The sequence below is a fragment of the Megalobrama amblycephala genome, linkage group LG3 (assembly GCF_018812025.1).
Source record: "Megalobrama amblycephala isolate DHTTF-2021 linkage group LG3, ASM1881202v1, whole genome shotgun sequence".
Taxonomy (NCBI): Eukaryota; Metazoa; Chordata; class Actinopteri; order Cypriniformes; family Xenocyprididae; genus Megalobrama; species Megalobrama amblycephala.
The window spans coordinates 42,348,531-42,365,856 of record NC_063046.1 but is presented as its reverse complement, the minus strand read 5'-3'; the positions used below and the strand labels follow the sequence as shown (position 1 = coordinate 42,365,856).

The window sequence follows — 17,326 nt, the reverse complement described above, 5'->3', positions numbered from 1 at the left end:
GCATTACAGCATAGCTATTATTATTTTTCCTGAATTTGCAAGTTGCTTTGGATAAAAGCGTCTACTAAATCGAAATGTAATGTAAATCTAATGTAAAATGTTACAACCTATAAAATGCCAAGAATAGTTAACATTTTTAAATGGTTTAAATTGTGCGGGTTTTTATGGCACATAGTCAACATTCAAATGTCAAATCATTCCTTTAGAGAGCAGGTGTCAAATTATACAACTGCCTTCTGAGAAGAGAGCCAGGGTTATATTGCCATAGAAGATGTAATCTGTGTTTACAGAGCAATAAGGAATGATAAAGGACTGACTTTGTTTGGGACCTCTTATACAATAACTGAATCATCTTACGTTAAAACGTAATTCTCACACTTCCTCGTAAAAATTACACTATGGAAAAACCCAAATAACATTGAAATAGCATTTGGAGGGAAAAATAGGAAATGCTAATATTGCAGATTTTTTCTAGATGTGGTGCTTGTGTAAAACTCACTGCCACAGATACAAAAAAAAAAAAAAAAAAAAAAATCACAAACTGTTTATCCATAGCACAAATATTGATGTTAAAAAAAGTCAATAACTTGAATAACCTCCCACCCCCCGAAGTTTGGCTCCTCATATGGCTTCTATCCTCCCCCTACTCCTCATTTTCTCTCCCTTTATTTCTGTGCAGTGACTTTGTCCTTGTGGGATCAAGTATCGCAGCACACACAGAGCACTGTTAACAACAATGAGGGCTGGGTGAGACACTGTGTGTGTGTGTGTGTGTGTGTGTGTGTGTGTGTGTGTGTGTGTGTGTGTGTGTGTGTGTGTGTGTGTGTGTGTGTGTGTGTGTGTGTGTGTGTGTGTGTGTAAGTGTGGGGTTGTCAAAAGAATAGACCTTGTGTATGAGTGGTGGGTGAGAATGAAGGTGGACAGTGAGACTGCTAGTTACAGATGAACATGAGATATTTCAGACTTACCCTTGTTCACAGAATGTGTGTGAACCTCCATGAAACACTGAGATGCCGCTCTCACAACAGATCAGACACAGGTGTGTCTCTCTTGAGTGAATCAGTGTCTCTGTCCTGTTTCAGACTCCACCCATCCACATCTGCCACTGCTTCTCACAGGATTTATAAATTAACAACTGTAAACCTTACTGGTCATGGGAAAAATTGTATAATTCAATACTGCACGGCTCTCGAAATAGGCTACTTGATTTGATTGTTTAATTACAGCATGATTAAAACGAGAGAGAGAGAGAGGCTTAATCCAGAGTTGATGTTGCAGTATATGTTGAACTTAAATTGAAATAAAAATTCACTATTTTGCAAATGCATGTTTAGATCTTTACTTTCTGGCTGTGAACGGTTCATCCATGTGCAGTTTTGAGGAAAGTTACTTTTAAAAGTAATGTATTACAATATTGCATTACTCCCTAAAAAGTAACTAATTACGTTACTTTTTCTCACCTGGGCTGGGCTTACTTGTTTGTTTTGTTAATAATAACAAAAAAGTTTTTTTCAGGAAATGAAATTTTCAGGAAATGTTATGGCCCTTTCACACCAAAAGTGAAATGAATAAGCCTCAGGCTGAAAGAAATGCATATTTATGCCTGTACAGTAGAGGGCACAACTCAAACAAACGTTTCAGCTGTGCTGATTAAAGAAGAATAGAATACAGGAGAAGGAAGTTCAACACTCTTATTTCTAAATCTAATCTAAAGTAATTTTTGCTTGTTAGTATGGTTGAATTAGATCATTGAAGGTCAGCAGCAAAGATATTGGTTAATAAAGTGAGATTAAATACATAAAGTATATTTGTGTAATTTAATATAGTTAATTATTACATGTTTGCGTAAAATTCTGAGATTGCATTTCACTGTTTTTAGTCATTTTGAGGAATACTAAATGTTTTTGTGCAAGTGAGATGAGTATATTCAGATTTAGTCTACAATAACCGTCATGTTCACACAGCGCACACAACTCTGCACTTTATTTCTCTCAATATGGGGACAGGGGAGCTGTCAGTCAATACATGTGAAAACAAAATAACTTGTGTTACTTTTTTGAAAAAGTAACTTAGATGTTTTGTTGTAAATTGAAAAAGTAATGCGTTACTTTACTAGTTACTTGAAAAACTAATCTGATTACGTAACTCAAGTTACATGTAATGCATTACCCCCAATGTGTGTTTCATTTCCTACATTTGTACAACCTTTGTCACAAAAGTCCACTGAGGTGAGTAGCAGCTGAACCCATGTGCAGTTTTATTAAAAATAATCCAAAGTGAGCAAAACAAAGACTTGACTAGAGTAGACTAGACATGATCGTTAATATAAACATGGAAATAGCCCACTGTCAGTAGAATAACATAAACAAAAAGAAAATATATTTACTAGATAGCGTAATCTTAATTTTTGTTAATGTTCTGTGTGTTTTGTTTGAATATCAGATATTCAATATCAAGATTAATTAAATACAGGAACTTGTCTAAAAAAAAACAAGCAACACACATCAAGTCAAGTCACCTTTATTTATATAGCACTTTTTACAATGCAGGTTGTGTACAAAGCAGCTTTACACTGATAACTTTTATATGATTTTGGCTGCACAGCAGCTCTTAAAGAAAATGGTGTCAGTATCCATCTTAAGTAAATTCAGTATTGATTCATTCTGATGTAAGAATCAATAGTTATTAATTTAGTTAATTTATCTACATCAGCACTGGAGTAAACAGTGATGTCATCATCCAACTCAGTTCAGTTCAGTTCGCATACAATGGTGTCAATGCAGGCAGATCAAAACACTGTTGAATAGCAAATGTCAAGTGTCCCCAACTAAGCAAGCCAAAGGTGACAGCGGCAAGGAACCCAAACTCCAACAGGTGACATCAGGTGGCAAACAAGTGTTAAAATGAAGAAAAAAAAACAGGCTTATTCGGGGGGCCAGTTCTCCTCTGGTGAACAGTGCTTTGTTATGATTCTGGCAGCTATCATAAGTCCGATGGTATCGCAACAGTCAAAGTATTTATTTCAGTTCCATCCAGTTGAGGATCGTATTCATCACGCCGGTAATGACTGTTTGTTGAGGAGCTGCGCCACTGGCTGTCGTGTTGATGAGGCCTTCACAATGGATGATCTAGTTGACTCAGTCTCTGCTACTTCAGGGCTGCGTCGTGGTCGTGTCAAGGCACAGGTTCTCAATCTCACCTGGATACTGCCCGGATCCGGCTGACTACGGTAAACCTCGGGATAAACAGAGAGACTAATATTAGCGTAGATGCCATTCTTCTTCTGATGTAACGAGTACATCTGGTGTTATAGGAAGTGTTCCCGGTTCCGGGTGACCTAATTTATGCAGCCTAACAATCCTTTAACGGATTTGAAAATATAAATTGATAATTTGTTATGTGTAAAGAGATGCATTTTTAGTCTAGATGTCGTCCTTGTCATCACAGAATCTGACCAATGAGAAAAAAGTGGGTCGTCATCAAGGCTTTCGCAGCCGATTTTGAGCAACTGCAGTGCCTGACCTATGCGTCTGGTTTCATTTTGCTCTCACAATATTTTGATGGCACATGTGATCGTAAGGCAGCTGCAGCAGACAAATTTTCTAACCAGAATGCATTGCTTTTGTCAAGCGGTAGCCGATCTTCGCAGTGCTGCATGAAGTCGAACAAGCCTAAAGACTAATGAGCAATAAGAAACACCTGAACAATCAAGACAATAAACCAATCACAAAACAGAACAGAGAAACACATGACCTGAACAACCAATCAGAACATTACACATGAGGGGATACACATGACAAACAGGAAACAGGAATCATAACATGAGAATTTCAAAATAAAAGACACCTTGTAATTTTGAATCAAAATGGATCAAACTGGGTCTTTCTGTGAAAATCATTGTTTTTTTTAAGCAATTCCTTCCATAACATGTCTTCTCTCAGACTAGTGGAAAGACAACATCAAAAATACACTTTTAAAGGGGTCATGAACTACATTTATACTGTTAACAAGATTTTGAAACATCTTAATTTAGAAGTAATAGGTTATTTTCTATCCTGTTTTTGACCCTCTCTTTCGAACACTAATGCTGCGTCCCAATTCACCTATACTTTGCCATAAAAGTATGTACTGTTTTTGTGAAGAAAAAGTACATACTTTTGAGTGTGTAGAAGAAGAGTAGGCAAGCTTTGGGACATACTACTTCTTCATAACTGCATCTTTAATGGACCGCACTGTCGCCTAGTTACGTGCAACCTGTCACCATTTAAACTGCCCTGTCAATCATCTTGTCACAGTTAAAATCCTCCACATTAAATTAAATTTAATTTCCTACCGTTTTGGAGAGAAATGCAGCAGCTCTTTGATCTGACAGGTGTGTGTCTTTCATATGGAGAACTCTCCTCATGAGGATGCAATTTGCATAGTAATGCATTTAAAAGTTAATGACCAAACATATCATTACAAAAGTTCACAATATTGCAGATGAAATATAATGTGGTTAACATGGAATAAATATCTTTTCACCAGATTAGATACTGTTAGATACAAGCTGTTTTTGGACTAACGAGGAAGTTTTGAGTTCAGTACAATGACCTCTTAAATGTCAAAAGATTAAGGATTTGATTTCTCAGTTTATGACCCCTTTAAGTGTTTATTTTATTACACTTTATATTTGCACCTGCTGTTGCATCAAATACAATACATATCTTTACTGGAACTGAGCCATCAATCTCAAACTTCAGCAGGGCTTATTATGACCAAACAGTTTTATTCCTATTTTCTGAAGGTTTTCACAGAGTGGTTTGTTTATCACTCACCTGATTTATATAAGATTTTATTCCTAAAAGCATGAAGAAAATGTGTTTATTTTCTGGCTGTTAACAGTAGTTTCTGATTTATAGAGTGATAAAAAGAGAAATCCAAAAACAATGTGTCTCTAATGTGTCAACAAATGAAGAACTTTAAACCTGGCTTTATTCTATGTTCTGATTTCTTTTTTGCAGATTTATGCAAATTAGTGCATATGCATCATTTGCATCTTTAAACATAGCATTTCAGAAAACGTAATATAAAACAATTGTCAATATACTGTAATTAATCAACGGGTGAAGTATGAATTACTGCCATTGCTTTTTAAATAAACAGTATGCAATTATAAATATTTCAAACATTGATGTGCCATGTACTTACTATATTGCATGTTTAATTCAGCAAGTGCCATCCATTTATCATCATGGATATAAAAATGCTCTATTTTTTTTATTACATTTTGTGTAAAAATACTTTCTACAATCTAATCTATTAAACTTGTGAAACATATTTCTTCCAATTCATTCCTCACACTAGAAATGGAGGGTCATATTGAGTGCACAGCATTGTGGGATACAGTATGCATACTACATAATGGCAGCAATATAAAGAATAGTAATGATATGGTTTTCTGAACACAGCCAATGATAAATATGTAATATGCAAGATTCTAGATGTGCATCTCATTTCCTTTCCTCAAGGATGAGATGCAAGGATGGAGGAATCAAAGCAAGACCTATTTGTGAAAAAGAATATCCTTATTTCATGCATTGTGCTCTGTTTGTGTAATGCACATTTCAGCAAAAGCAGATCCTCTGGCTGTTCGGTACATACAAATGAAACTTTGCAGAGAATGCATACTGCAGAAACAGTATGAAAAGCAAGTTATTCCGAACGCAGTCACACTCCTGCACACATTCCTGCATTATGCAGTGTAATATCAATCTGCCTTTACTGCCACAGCACAATTTGTACCAAACACACTCGCTTACAGTGCAGCTTAGCATTCCCATTGAATCAATAAAAACGTTTATGCAGTTCCCGAATGAGATGAAAAAGAAAATCTAGATTAAGACCAGCAGCCAATCTTCATAATGAAGGCCAGTCTGGTGTCGACCGCGACTCACATCCAGCCGGGGCCATTCAAACCAGCTTATCTATGAAAACACCCCACACATCATCCACTTTAGCCGCACACACATCTATGGAAATAATCCTCTCAACTCAGGTTGATTTCAGCAATGGATCTTGAAGTACCATAAAGCTACGCTGAATGGATTGGGGGCTCTTTGACACAATGGAGCAGTTCATGATGTGAAAACAAATCACTGGAGCCAGGACAGGATTTTGTTTTGCCGATAAGGAAATTATTTTCTGCGGTATATAATTAACTCTGACTCTGTTTATATTGACCTTTTGCAATGAGGATCCTCCCAATTCAGTTAGACCTGTAATTGAGATGGACTTTTATCTACTGCATAAAGCACATCAACATTCAATTTCAGCCCCTTATTAAAAAAATGACCGTGATTTTAACAGTAAAAGACTGTAAAAATGCTGCGGTGAAAAACTGTTAATTGGTTTACAGAAAGTTCCCGTACTATATACGTTGAATAACTATAATAGATCAAATGGTGCATTTAATGTAATTTTGCGGTAAAATACCATCAAATTCACAGTTTTTGGAAGTGAAAATAACAATTCATTGTAAAATTTACAGTGAAAAAACGTAAATTGACATTCCCACAATTCCCTGCGTGACACTTCACATTTTATATATTTTCGTTGAGATAACTCTGTTTCTACTTAGTTTTTCTCATTTTTTTCTAATCAGTTATGTACATTAGGGTTTTATGTTACACCTAATGTTGTTAAATTAATGTTTATTGCATTTTTAAAATTTCATGCGTGTTACCATGATAGTGTTTAGTGTGTGTGTGAATGACACTGTGTGCACCTTCTATATATTAGTGCTGTCCGTCTCAGCTTGTGGAAAAGCTGCTTGTGATGAACTTTGATTCATCATGTGACTCTTATCACCACTGTGTTTGGTGATTGTCAGTGTATTATAAAGGTGCAAAACAGATATTAGTACTTCATTAGGTTGGTAAATTAACATTAATATCAGTTAATGAAATATGTTATTTTACCGTAAATTTAACAGATTTTTTTTTTATGTTGCTACCGTATTTTTTATGGTAAAATTCTGGCAACCACAGCTTTTTACCGTAAATTTTACTGGGATTTTTTTTACAGTGAAGGCTATGATCTTAGCAATAATCAGAGCATGCTGATATGCATGGGTCAGATAAAATTGATTGAAGGTTAAGTGTTAATAAATAATATGGTTTATCAGAAAATGGGAACCATATTATTTATTACACTTAATCTTTAGTCAATATTAAACCAGCCAGATCTGTTGTTTTTTTTTTCCAGTGTGGGGGTGAATATGCGTGCCGGCTTTGATGTCACCGAAGACTTATCTCGTGATGCAAAATCATTTAACGTGATATTTTAGTTTCGATAAATTAATAAATAATCTATGCAAATATTGTATTGATCTGGTCTGGAGATCAAAATTTCTAGTCAAGATTAGAAATGTACAAAAGTTAGGTTGAGTAGTAGTTGGAGTAGTTTTATCACTAACAAAATTTTAAATCAGTAAACTTTATGTGAAAGACAAGGTGAAAAACTCCCAGGGCTTAATTCAAGCTTAAATCCCCGAAACCCAACGCTATCAATCATGACGGTTGAGAAGAACCACAGGCTTTCACCTACTGTAGGTTCATCATCCTAAAGCTCCCCCTACTGGAGACAACTGAGAAAAACACAATTAACGACAGACAACTAATGATACAGATAGAGTTTGAGATGTTTTATTCTGGGGTTACTTTTAATACTGTGTGTTTGAAAAGCAAATGTTGATGGATACCCATAGCAGACAAAGAGGTGATCATAATGAAGTGAAATAGGCTGTATTTACCCAGAAATCACATCATGATGGATAGAAACAACATCTGTAAATTAAATTATTTGAATATCGCCAATAGAAACTAAACCAAATCCTTAAGTAACGTCAAGGCCTGCCTGAGGATGAAGGCATCAAATCCTTCCATCTCCTTTCAAAACTTCCAGAACATTCCAAAACTTCCCTTTAAAAGAACCGGAGACCATTTCTATTTACGACACTGTGCTCTTAAAGGAATAGTTCACTCTAAAATTAAAAACCGTCACCATTTACTCGCATTTAAATCCAGAATATACAGTAGGCCCCTCTCTCTCTCTCATCTTGACGACAGCTAACTATAAATTTTTAAAAACCATTATACTTCTATGAGAATATCCCCACCACAATTATGATGTCAACGACACAGAGTAAAGGTATCAGTGGATTTTTCTTTTTCAGAATGAATTTTTTCCAGCTGATGAAAATTAAAACATTTACAGCCAATCAGAATCCAGCCGGCATAAAAGAGCGCGAGTATTTAAAGCGGCAGAAGACATAAAGGCAACGCGCGCAGAACGTTATCATATGTTGGTGTGTGAAAGCTAATCGTTTTTGGTGTGAACGGGTCTTTAAACTAATTTTAATGCCTGTTTTTACAAGCTGACGTATATCATCAGAAAACCTGGAGTAGTACGGACACCATAACAGACTCCGCACAGGTTTGGAACGACATGAGGGTGAGTAAATGATGACAGAACTTTATTTTTGAGTGGTCTATCTCTTTAAATTACAGATGTGTGTACATAAGACTTAAAATTCAGACAGAGGGGTGGTTAACTGCAACGATATCCATGCTTTTATTTAATGAATCCATCTTGCACGGACCCGGATTTAAATGTCTTTTTTAGGCAAACCTGGTTCTAGTTCAGCACTTTGGCTAGCAGAAACCTTTCCGTTCAGTACAACACATACACTTTGCCATAACATCTTTAAGTTCATTTACTGGCTTTGGTTGTTAATTTGGCACATACTCTCCAAATAAAAGAAAACAAATCATGAATTTGCCTCTGAACATCACAATCAGTGAAGACTTACATCATAAACAGTATTAAGGGGTGACACATGACAACACAACATACAGAGACATGACGTTCTGTGTAGAGACTATTCAGTTGTTCTCACAGTTTCATATTAAGAAGACACTGGACAGCAGTAGTGCTTTTTGGGGTCTTAAAAATACAGTACAGACCTAACAAGAGGGGGGGGGGGGGGCTCTTTCGCATATTAATGTAGGTAGAATAAACGCAGCATGCATCTTCACAAGCGCACATTAGCATCAACAAACACACTTTTTAATATATCTTTTTCATATTGGAAGGTTTTTTTTTTAGGCACAGAGAGGGAAGGTTGGACTTAGTGTGCTAAAGTCAACATGAAATGCATTCACAACCCATTTTACTTTTATAATGTAGGGCAGGACTTGATTTTATCCAGCAGGATGGTGAAAAGTGTTTCATATCCAGAATAAATCCAAAGCCTAAAAAATGGCTAAATAGCTATTTTTCAATTAATTGCTGGCCTAGATAACATCATCTGAAACAGTCGTTTCAGAGGCAAGTTATATTTTAATGAAAGATTATGAAGACATTCTTTGGCGTGGCATGTACTAAGACCATTAACGTGAATTACAAAGGTAAATAGGGCCATTTTTGATTCCATGTTGACTCATATGAGATGCATATGGGAGGGTTTTTGGAGACCTCCAAATTATACATAATTTGAGTGACGGCGAGACTAAAACCCCCCTGTTATACATCCCTCTGTTTATAGGGTGGATGTAAGATACATGACATTAAAGCTAGCAGTGTGGGCTGTAGACAGAAAAACAGAATATTTATGAGGGGAAACGAGGGATATTATTAACTCTCTTGCAAATTGAAAGCTACATTTGGGCAACGAGAGGAGAGAGAAAGATGAGAGGAAAGAAGAAGAAAAAGAAAGAGCATTCAGAGCATTTATAAATCGCTCTCTCCGTAGAGGGCGCTGGAGAAGGAGATGTAATCCAGGGCTCCAGGGGCCCCTTCGGGGCCGACGTACTTGGTCATGCGGCTGATGCAGTACTCGGCCTGCTCAGGTGGGAGTTCACGACGAAGCTCTTCCACAGTGATGTAGGGCTGAAGGATAAGCAAAGAAACTTTAACACCATCTCGCAGTGTTTTTGCATGCTATTTTGTATAGAAATTGAACTAAAACTCAAATAAACAATAGGCATAATTCATTTAGAATCCTCCCTGATGTGTTTAGAATGCTGTAAAGAGAAGCAACACGACTTGATCTCACCTTGTCGGAAGCCAGGATCTTGAAGGAGGCCATGACCTGTTCAGCAGTGTCGGTTTCAGCGGTCTCACGTGTCATGAAGTCGATGAAGGCCTGGAAGGTGACCACGCCCGTGTTGTTGGGGTCCACCAGGGTCATGATGCGGGCGAACTCCACCTCACCCTGACAGGACACCACCACAGGAAACAGCCAATGAGGTTCAAAATACACATTTACTTTTGTGCTGCTCAATTATTGGTGTTCAGAAAAGCATCTATTGAAGTCCTGGTAGGGGTGGGCAAAATATCAACTTACATTTTTCAGTGATTGAAAGGTTTGCTACAAAATCATATTCAACTAAATAGAGAAAAGGCCTTTAAAAATGACAGCAAAATAATTTTTGTTTGATAATTATTTGACTTTTTAATCAGAATATAACAAAATAAAGAAATATTCAAATGTATGATAGGCCTGCCTTTTTAAAGCATTATTATTATTAGGGGCCAAGCACCGAAGGTGCCTATTGTTATTGTTGGCGTTCCGTAAGCTTATTATTATTCTTCTTCTTCTTCCGCTCTTGAAGTCTATGGCAGCCCATAGAACCGTATGGTAAAAAGTTGTGAAATTTGGCACACTGTTAAAGGACAGTCTGATCTTTGTCCATAGCAAATTTGGAGTCTCTAACTCAATCCCTCTAGCGCCACCAGCTGTCCAAACTTGCACTAATGTTTATGCTAATAACTTTTGAATCATAAGGGCTAGAAACAAAATTCTTTTTTCCTCTGATTCCTTGGGTCAAGCTGAATAGATTGCACCCTATGACGTCATTTTCCGTTATGAAAATTTTTCTGCCATTTAGAATTTTCTGAAAAACCTACTTTTTCGAACTCCTCCTAGGCCGTTACTCCGATTTTCACGAAAATTGAACCAGATCATCTTCAGACCAGGCTGACAAAAATTTATGGAATTCAAGTCAATTGCTCAAACCGTTTTCGAAAAACACACGAACGAATTGTACGTAGCGCTTGCGAAAATAGAAGTAGAAAGCTGTATCTCTGCAACACTTCATCATATTCAGACCAAACTTGGTACATGTCATGACAAGCATGACCTGAGGCACCATGCAGTGTTTCGGCGCAGCGCCACCTACTGGTGCGGAGATATGAAAAATGGCTATTTTTGCTTATAACTTCTGATGGGTTTGTCCAAAAATCAAAAATTTGGTCTCGTTGTATTCGGGGCATCATGCCGAGTCGAATGATATCCAATTTTCCCACTTCGGCCATTTTGGCCGTCGGCCATTTTGAATTTTGTTCTAAAATGCTGTATTTTACGAACTCATTAACGTATCGTTACGAAACTCGGTATGGGTCATCGGGACAATGCCGTGAAGGAGCCTGAGAAGTTTCGGCACTGCGCCACCTTGTGGTCAAAAGTTATAACAAAATTTACAAAAATGCTAATAACTTTTGACTATATTGACTGATTGTAATGGAACTTGTCTCAGTAGATTCCTTGGGTCATGCTGAGAACATAGATATCAAATTTGCCATAGTCAGCTGAACTTCCTGTCCGTCATATTGTTTTTCTTTAAAAACCTACTTTTTCGAACTCCTCCTAGACCGTTGCTCCGATTTTCACCAAAATTGAACCGTATCATCTTCATACCATGGCGACAAAAAGTTATGGATTTCAAGTCGATATGTCAAACCGTTTTCGTATACCAGAGCAAAGAATTTGAGGCAAGATGCAAAAACGACTCTTGAAGATGTATCTCTGCAATGCTTTGACATATTGACACCAAACTTTGCAGGTCTCATTGTCACCTCACTCTGACCATACCACATTAATTTGGTCACAGCGCCACCTATTGGTCGAAAGTGATTAAACAGTAAATCCTCATTTTTTATAATTTTTCAGCTCTTTTGCCTAAAATTATCTTAATAGGTCTTTAATTGCTCACTGCTGCTGTTGGTCTGATGCTCACAGCCATGTTGGCTGGCTTCTTGTGCCGTTTTTGTGTTTGGCCCCGTAATTGCTGATTGCAGCTATATTTATTATTATTATTATTATTCATAGATACATTTAAATTTGAATTATTGTAGTTTTTTTTTTTTTTACTGTCTATTTACTTAGTTATTATAGTAGTAAAAATTCATGATACAATAAACATTTGAAAAAGAGAAAATTCTTGTTTTGAAGTAAGATTTTATGTTCAAAGAAATGAATACTTTTATTCAGCATAGACAAGTTAATAATATTTTACAATATTACTGTTTTACTGTATTTTTGATCAAATAAATGCAGCCTTTGTGAGCTGAAGAGAATTCTTTCCCAAACTTTTGAATAATATGTGCATGTAGTTTGGTAAGGATAAAGAGTTTTTGTCACAGTTTTTGCAATTTGTGAAGGGGTGTGGCTGTATGTGAGGGGGCGGAGCTTCCCTTTCACTCACCAGATCGTAACCCATAGAGATCAGACATGCGCGGAAATCGTCGGGGTCCATCATGCCGTTTCTCTTCTGCAAGTTAAAAACAACAATGAATCCACTTCTATAAGCTCAGATATGAATCGTGATGTGCGTCATTCTGTCCATCTCACTGACCCTGTCGAAGTGGTTGAAGGAGGCTCTGAACTCGTTGAGCTGCTCCTGGCTGATGCCCTTGGCATCGCGGGTCAGGATCTGGTTCTCCACCTCGTTGATGGTGCGAGCGATGGTGGTGAGCAGCTGCTCCCATCCCACACGGATGTGCTGTAGGAGGGAATGACAGAATGAGGGACTGTTCTGTGTTATATATTATGCTCTGTTTAACCGTTTTATTTTTGTTGACTTTGTAAAGTGAACTTTGTACTATGAATGATGATATGGTTCTTCTGAATGAAGCCTATTGCTGCATCCGAAATCACATACTGTCTGAGTAGGTAATACAATTTGAATTTACTCTGCGACCATTAACAAAATATGTTCTTTATAGTATGAGTGTGTGTAGTATGAATGATGCACTCATATGTGCACTTCAAAATCTCACCGGAAATACTAGGTCATCCGGGGACTTTTTGCTTACTGTTTTTTTAATACTATGTATTCAGACATACTGCTCCTTTGGCTTACTGTTTTTTAAGCATTCTATAGTATATAGTATGCAATTTCAGACGTACGTGTGTGTGTGTGTGTGTGTGTGTGTGTGTGTGAATACCTCCATGGTGTAGTTAGTGTGTTTGTTGTCAAAGATGAGGGCCTCCTGAATGAGCTGGTGATCTCCCTCCAGTTTGTCAATGTTGGATTTGTAGTTAATGATGTTCTGTTCATACTGCTTCAGATTATTCATCTGTTCCTCCAGAGAGCCGGCAATATCCACCGACACATGACCGATCTCCTAATAACAGTAACAGATAGAGAAAGAGAGAGCTAGTTAACAAATATTTATTAGAAGAGGAAGAACAAAAATCTGTAAAGAAAAAATGAAACAGCAAATGGTGTCATATAGCTTCATAACCAAGCTAAAAACTAAAATCTATTCATAATCTAAAGCAATTAAAATTAATGTGGTTATTTTAGATTTTTATATTTATATTAATGTCACATTGACAGAATTAAAAAGCTGAAACTTTGTTTCATGATAACACATAAAGCTTATTGCAATTTATAAGATGGGAGATGATATAGCATAGTTTTCTCTAAAAAAAGACCTAAAATAGTGAACAGAGACTCAAATCAATCTATGAATAAGTTCATTTATATTAGGGATGGGCGATTTCAGTCCTGGAGGGCCAAAGTCCTGCAGAGTTTAGCTCCAAACCTGACAAAAACTCACCTGCCTGTAGCTTTTTAGAGCTGTGTTTCGAAATCGCCCCCTATAGCCTCATTCACTATTCCCTACAACACCCTACTAATATAGTCCACCTAAAGGAGTGACTGGCAGCTCCAGTAGTAATGAAAAGTAATGTAGTTATGAACTCTGTCATGGAAACTAGCATGTATAAACCCTAATTAAACACTGTAATAATCAATTAAAAATGAATTTATACCTGTATGATATTACGCTGTAGCCACATTGGACAAGCGGTTTGGAAAATGGATGGATGGATGATTCAGCTGCGGGCGCCATCTTCTGGCAAGATGCGGGAATTTATTTGGCATGTGGCTCTCACAGTGCATTATGGGTATTCTCTAGCCATTGAGCATACATCAGTTGTACACTCATTATTGCAGTGCATTATAGGATTGAATGAGTGCACTCAAAGTCTATAATGGTTCCGGACACCACTACAAATGGCTGTCCTCTCAAACAGTGCCCTATTTAAGGGTATAGGGGGCGATTTTGGACATAGACTAGTAATCCTGAAGACATTGATTGGCTTTTTCAGGTGTGTTTGATTAGAGTTGAAGCTAAACTCTGCAGAACCTGGCCCTCCAGGACCGAAGTTGTCCAACACTGATTTACATGCATTGGTTGAACGAATCAAAACACTAAAGTAAATTACACTTTTGAGAGAGCGTGTTTGATTATTGCTGCAGTTCACGTTACTTTAGTTACTTCCCAACACTCATTCCCTTGCCACTTCCTTAAATCTTGTTCTTTACACTCAACACCTCATAGTTTCCTGTTGAATAAGCCCACCTCCATTTTGGTCTGAATCCAGGGTCCGATGATGTTGGCCTGAGCGGCAAATGAACGCCTCAGTCTCTCATTGGCCTGTTGCCTGGCAACCTCCTCCTGTAGCATCTGGTCTCTAAGGGGAACCAGCTGCTTCACCTACAGGGGGCGACAGATCAGAACCGTACAATGACATACAGTCTGTCCAGTATCTCACTGAATCAAGTAAACTACCAACCATGAGCTTTGAACTAGAACACTGTAGTGCATTTTGGCTCTACATTAAAAAAACGATACATGTGTATGTGTACTCTGTACTCACAGCATCCCATTTGTTGGTGATGTCCTGTGGGCCGAGAACCGTGTATGGATTGACTCCAACCAGCTTGATGCCGTAGGTCTGAGCGATCTTTGTGATTTCATTCTGGATGCCCATGATGGCCATGCGCTCCTTGTCGGCTTCTGGCAGGGTGGCCTTGAACTGATCATGAGCTGTGATCAGACTCTGAAAGACAAATGGGAGATTAAAAACATTAAAAGGTGTATTTAAAATATGTTCTCCATTCAATAACCAGCAAATGTCTTACTTACAGTTGAGCATAAACAAAGACTTTAGATATACAAAGATGGTGCACTCATATTACTATGAATGGGAGAAAGTGCAATGCACCTTATGGAGGAATAAGTCCCGCCTTCTAAATAAAAAAGTCATCGCATCACTGTAGCTGCTTTTAGAAGCTTTGGTTGATATAAAAACAGTCAAGTGTTTTGAGACGCACACTTATAATTGCACATGTGCATTTGCTGGTCCAGCTTGAAAGATTCATTATGTTTGTCCTGATTTGAACAATTAGAAACAAAATTATGAGACAGTTGTTGTCAGATTTCATTGGTGATTGCAAATATGAAATTTAATCTTGGTGAACAGCTTTGGAGAATTTGATGTTTCCCCATTCAGAGAGATAGGATATACTTGCATGACTGAAATAGCTGCCTGAGAGGCGTTTCAAAGATGGCCGCTGAGTGAAATGACTTGCCTTAAAGGGACTTTGGCATAAACATTGGTGCTTTTAGAGCGTTGCACAGCAACACTGGCTTGTGCTGTCATACTGACAGTGGATGTTTCTCAATTCTAAGAACGTATAGAGGACTTGCGTTCTCATGGAGACCAGTCTTGTCAGGCTACCTCGAAAGAAGTGTTTTCTGGGTTACTGTTAAGTATTTAATAACCACTATAAATAATAAAATGCCTATTGAGAATAGAAAGTTCTGTTTGTGTCCCCTTCATAAAAGCCTGTACTGCACAAGATGGTATTGATAAATAGGTTTGCAGTGCATTACAGTGTTTTCTGCTTCAGTTCAGCTCGTTGCATGTGATAAAAATAGATGCCGCAACAAAAGTTGACTTGCAGCTGCAATGCAAAGCTTATGTGCACAGTCAGTGTGAATACTACAGTGAATGTGGGCGCTGAAAGAATGTTTTGATGAAAATGTTTTCATCAAAAAGTAAAAGCAATGACATTTTTATTCTGCTGAAGTAATTATGGCCAGAGATAAATATTATGGCATTATTTCATGCTGAATTTTCTATTGCATTTGGATATGCATCACATTACGGAAATTTAATGCATTGCAAACATCATCTTTAAACCTGCACCTCTATGCACAGTATTTTAAATCAATTTTGCATAAAACTTCTTGCTTCTAACCTGGATTTCCTCAATGCTGTGCACAATGAACATGTCCTGTAGATCCTCCATGGCTCCATCCATCCAGTTGTTGAAGGGCGCCGCCCTCTTGGCGAACTCCAGGTACAGCTGATCAATTGTCTCCCAAAGTTTTTCTACACGCTGGAGGATGAAAGAAAACCATCACTTCAGTAATTTGTAAAAAACGTTCACAAATCATTTTCTGATTAGTTTTTTTACATATAATATGACTGGTATTACAGTTGTGCCTTTACAATGGGAAGCTAATATTTGGCTTTGCACTGTTATAGAAGCAAGTTTGTTTCAAGTCTGTAACTTGTGTGTTCACCTCTAGAGCGTCCCTCCTCTTCTGGGTAAGGGTTCCCAAGTTGTCCCACTGGTCACAGATGCCCTGGCAGCGGGCGTTCACTGTAGCGGCATCATGATAGTCTAACTCACTAGTCAGAGAGAAGGACAAATCTGAGCACCTTTGAAAGCTGTATTGAGATCTTTGGATGAAACCTGTTGTTGTTTTAAATGCATAGTTTAATTATTGAACCTCATGAAAATGTCCAGGCCACATTCCACTCCAAAAACAACAACAACAACAAAAAAGACAGAATTGTATTTTGCATGAAGAATATGAAGCTTGTTTTAGGACCATTAAAGGTACAATATGTAAGATTTCTGTATTAAAATATCCAAAAGCCACTAGCACAGTGCTATATATTTTCTTGACTTGTGTACTTACATTATTCCAAATGTATCCAACAATGTTTAAATCCAGAGAAATTCGCAATTTTAACCAGTGTAACATCCCTCCTCATTGCTTCGCCTGTCAATGGCGTCATGTCCACGTTATCCTTGGTTTCCACTTTTACTGCCATTGAAACCATGGCGACACAGTGGGTCTCATAAAAAAATGCAGAAGTTGTTGTAGCGTCTAGCAACCCACTCTGTTGTTGTTT

The 17,326-nt window shown here is 37.5% G+C and overlaps 1 protein-coding gene across 1 annotated transcript in view; it reads right to left on the bottom strand.

Annotated features, from left to right (window-relative positions):
• Positions 1-7,669: 7,669 nt before the first annotated feature.
• Positions 7,670-17,326, bottom strand: part of actn3b (actinin alpha 3b) — a 31,420-nt gene continuing 21,763 nt past the window's right edge. Inside the window, exons 13-21 of the mRNA XM_048185506.1 lie at positions 16,708-16,816; positions 16,380-16,520; positions 14,993-15,175; positions 14,695-14,829; positions 13,270-13,449; positions 12,678-12,824; positions 12,528-12,593; positions 10,097-10,255; positions 7,670-9,930 (exon numbers count right to left, since the gene is read on the bottom strand). Of these exons, the coding sequence (XP_048041463.1) occupies positions 9,772-9,930; positions 10,097-10,255; positions 12,528-12,593; positions 12,678-12,824; positions 13,270-13,449; positions 14,695-14,829; positions 14,993-15,175; positions 16,380-16,520; positions 16,708-16,816 (1,279 nt within the window). The 3' untranslated portion in view covers positions 7,670-9,771. The remainder of the gene's footprint in view (positions 9,931-10,096; positions 10,256-12,527; positions 12,594-12,677; positions 12,825-13,269; positions 13,450-14,694; positions 14,830-14,992; positions 15,176-16,379; positions 16,521-16,707; positions 16,817-17,326) is intronic.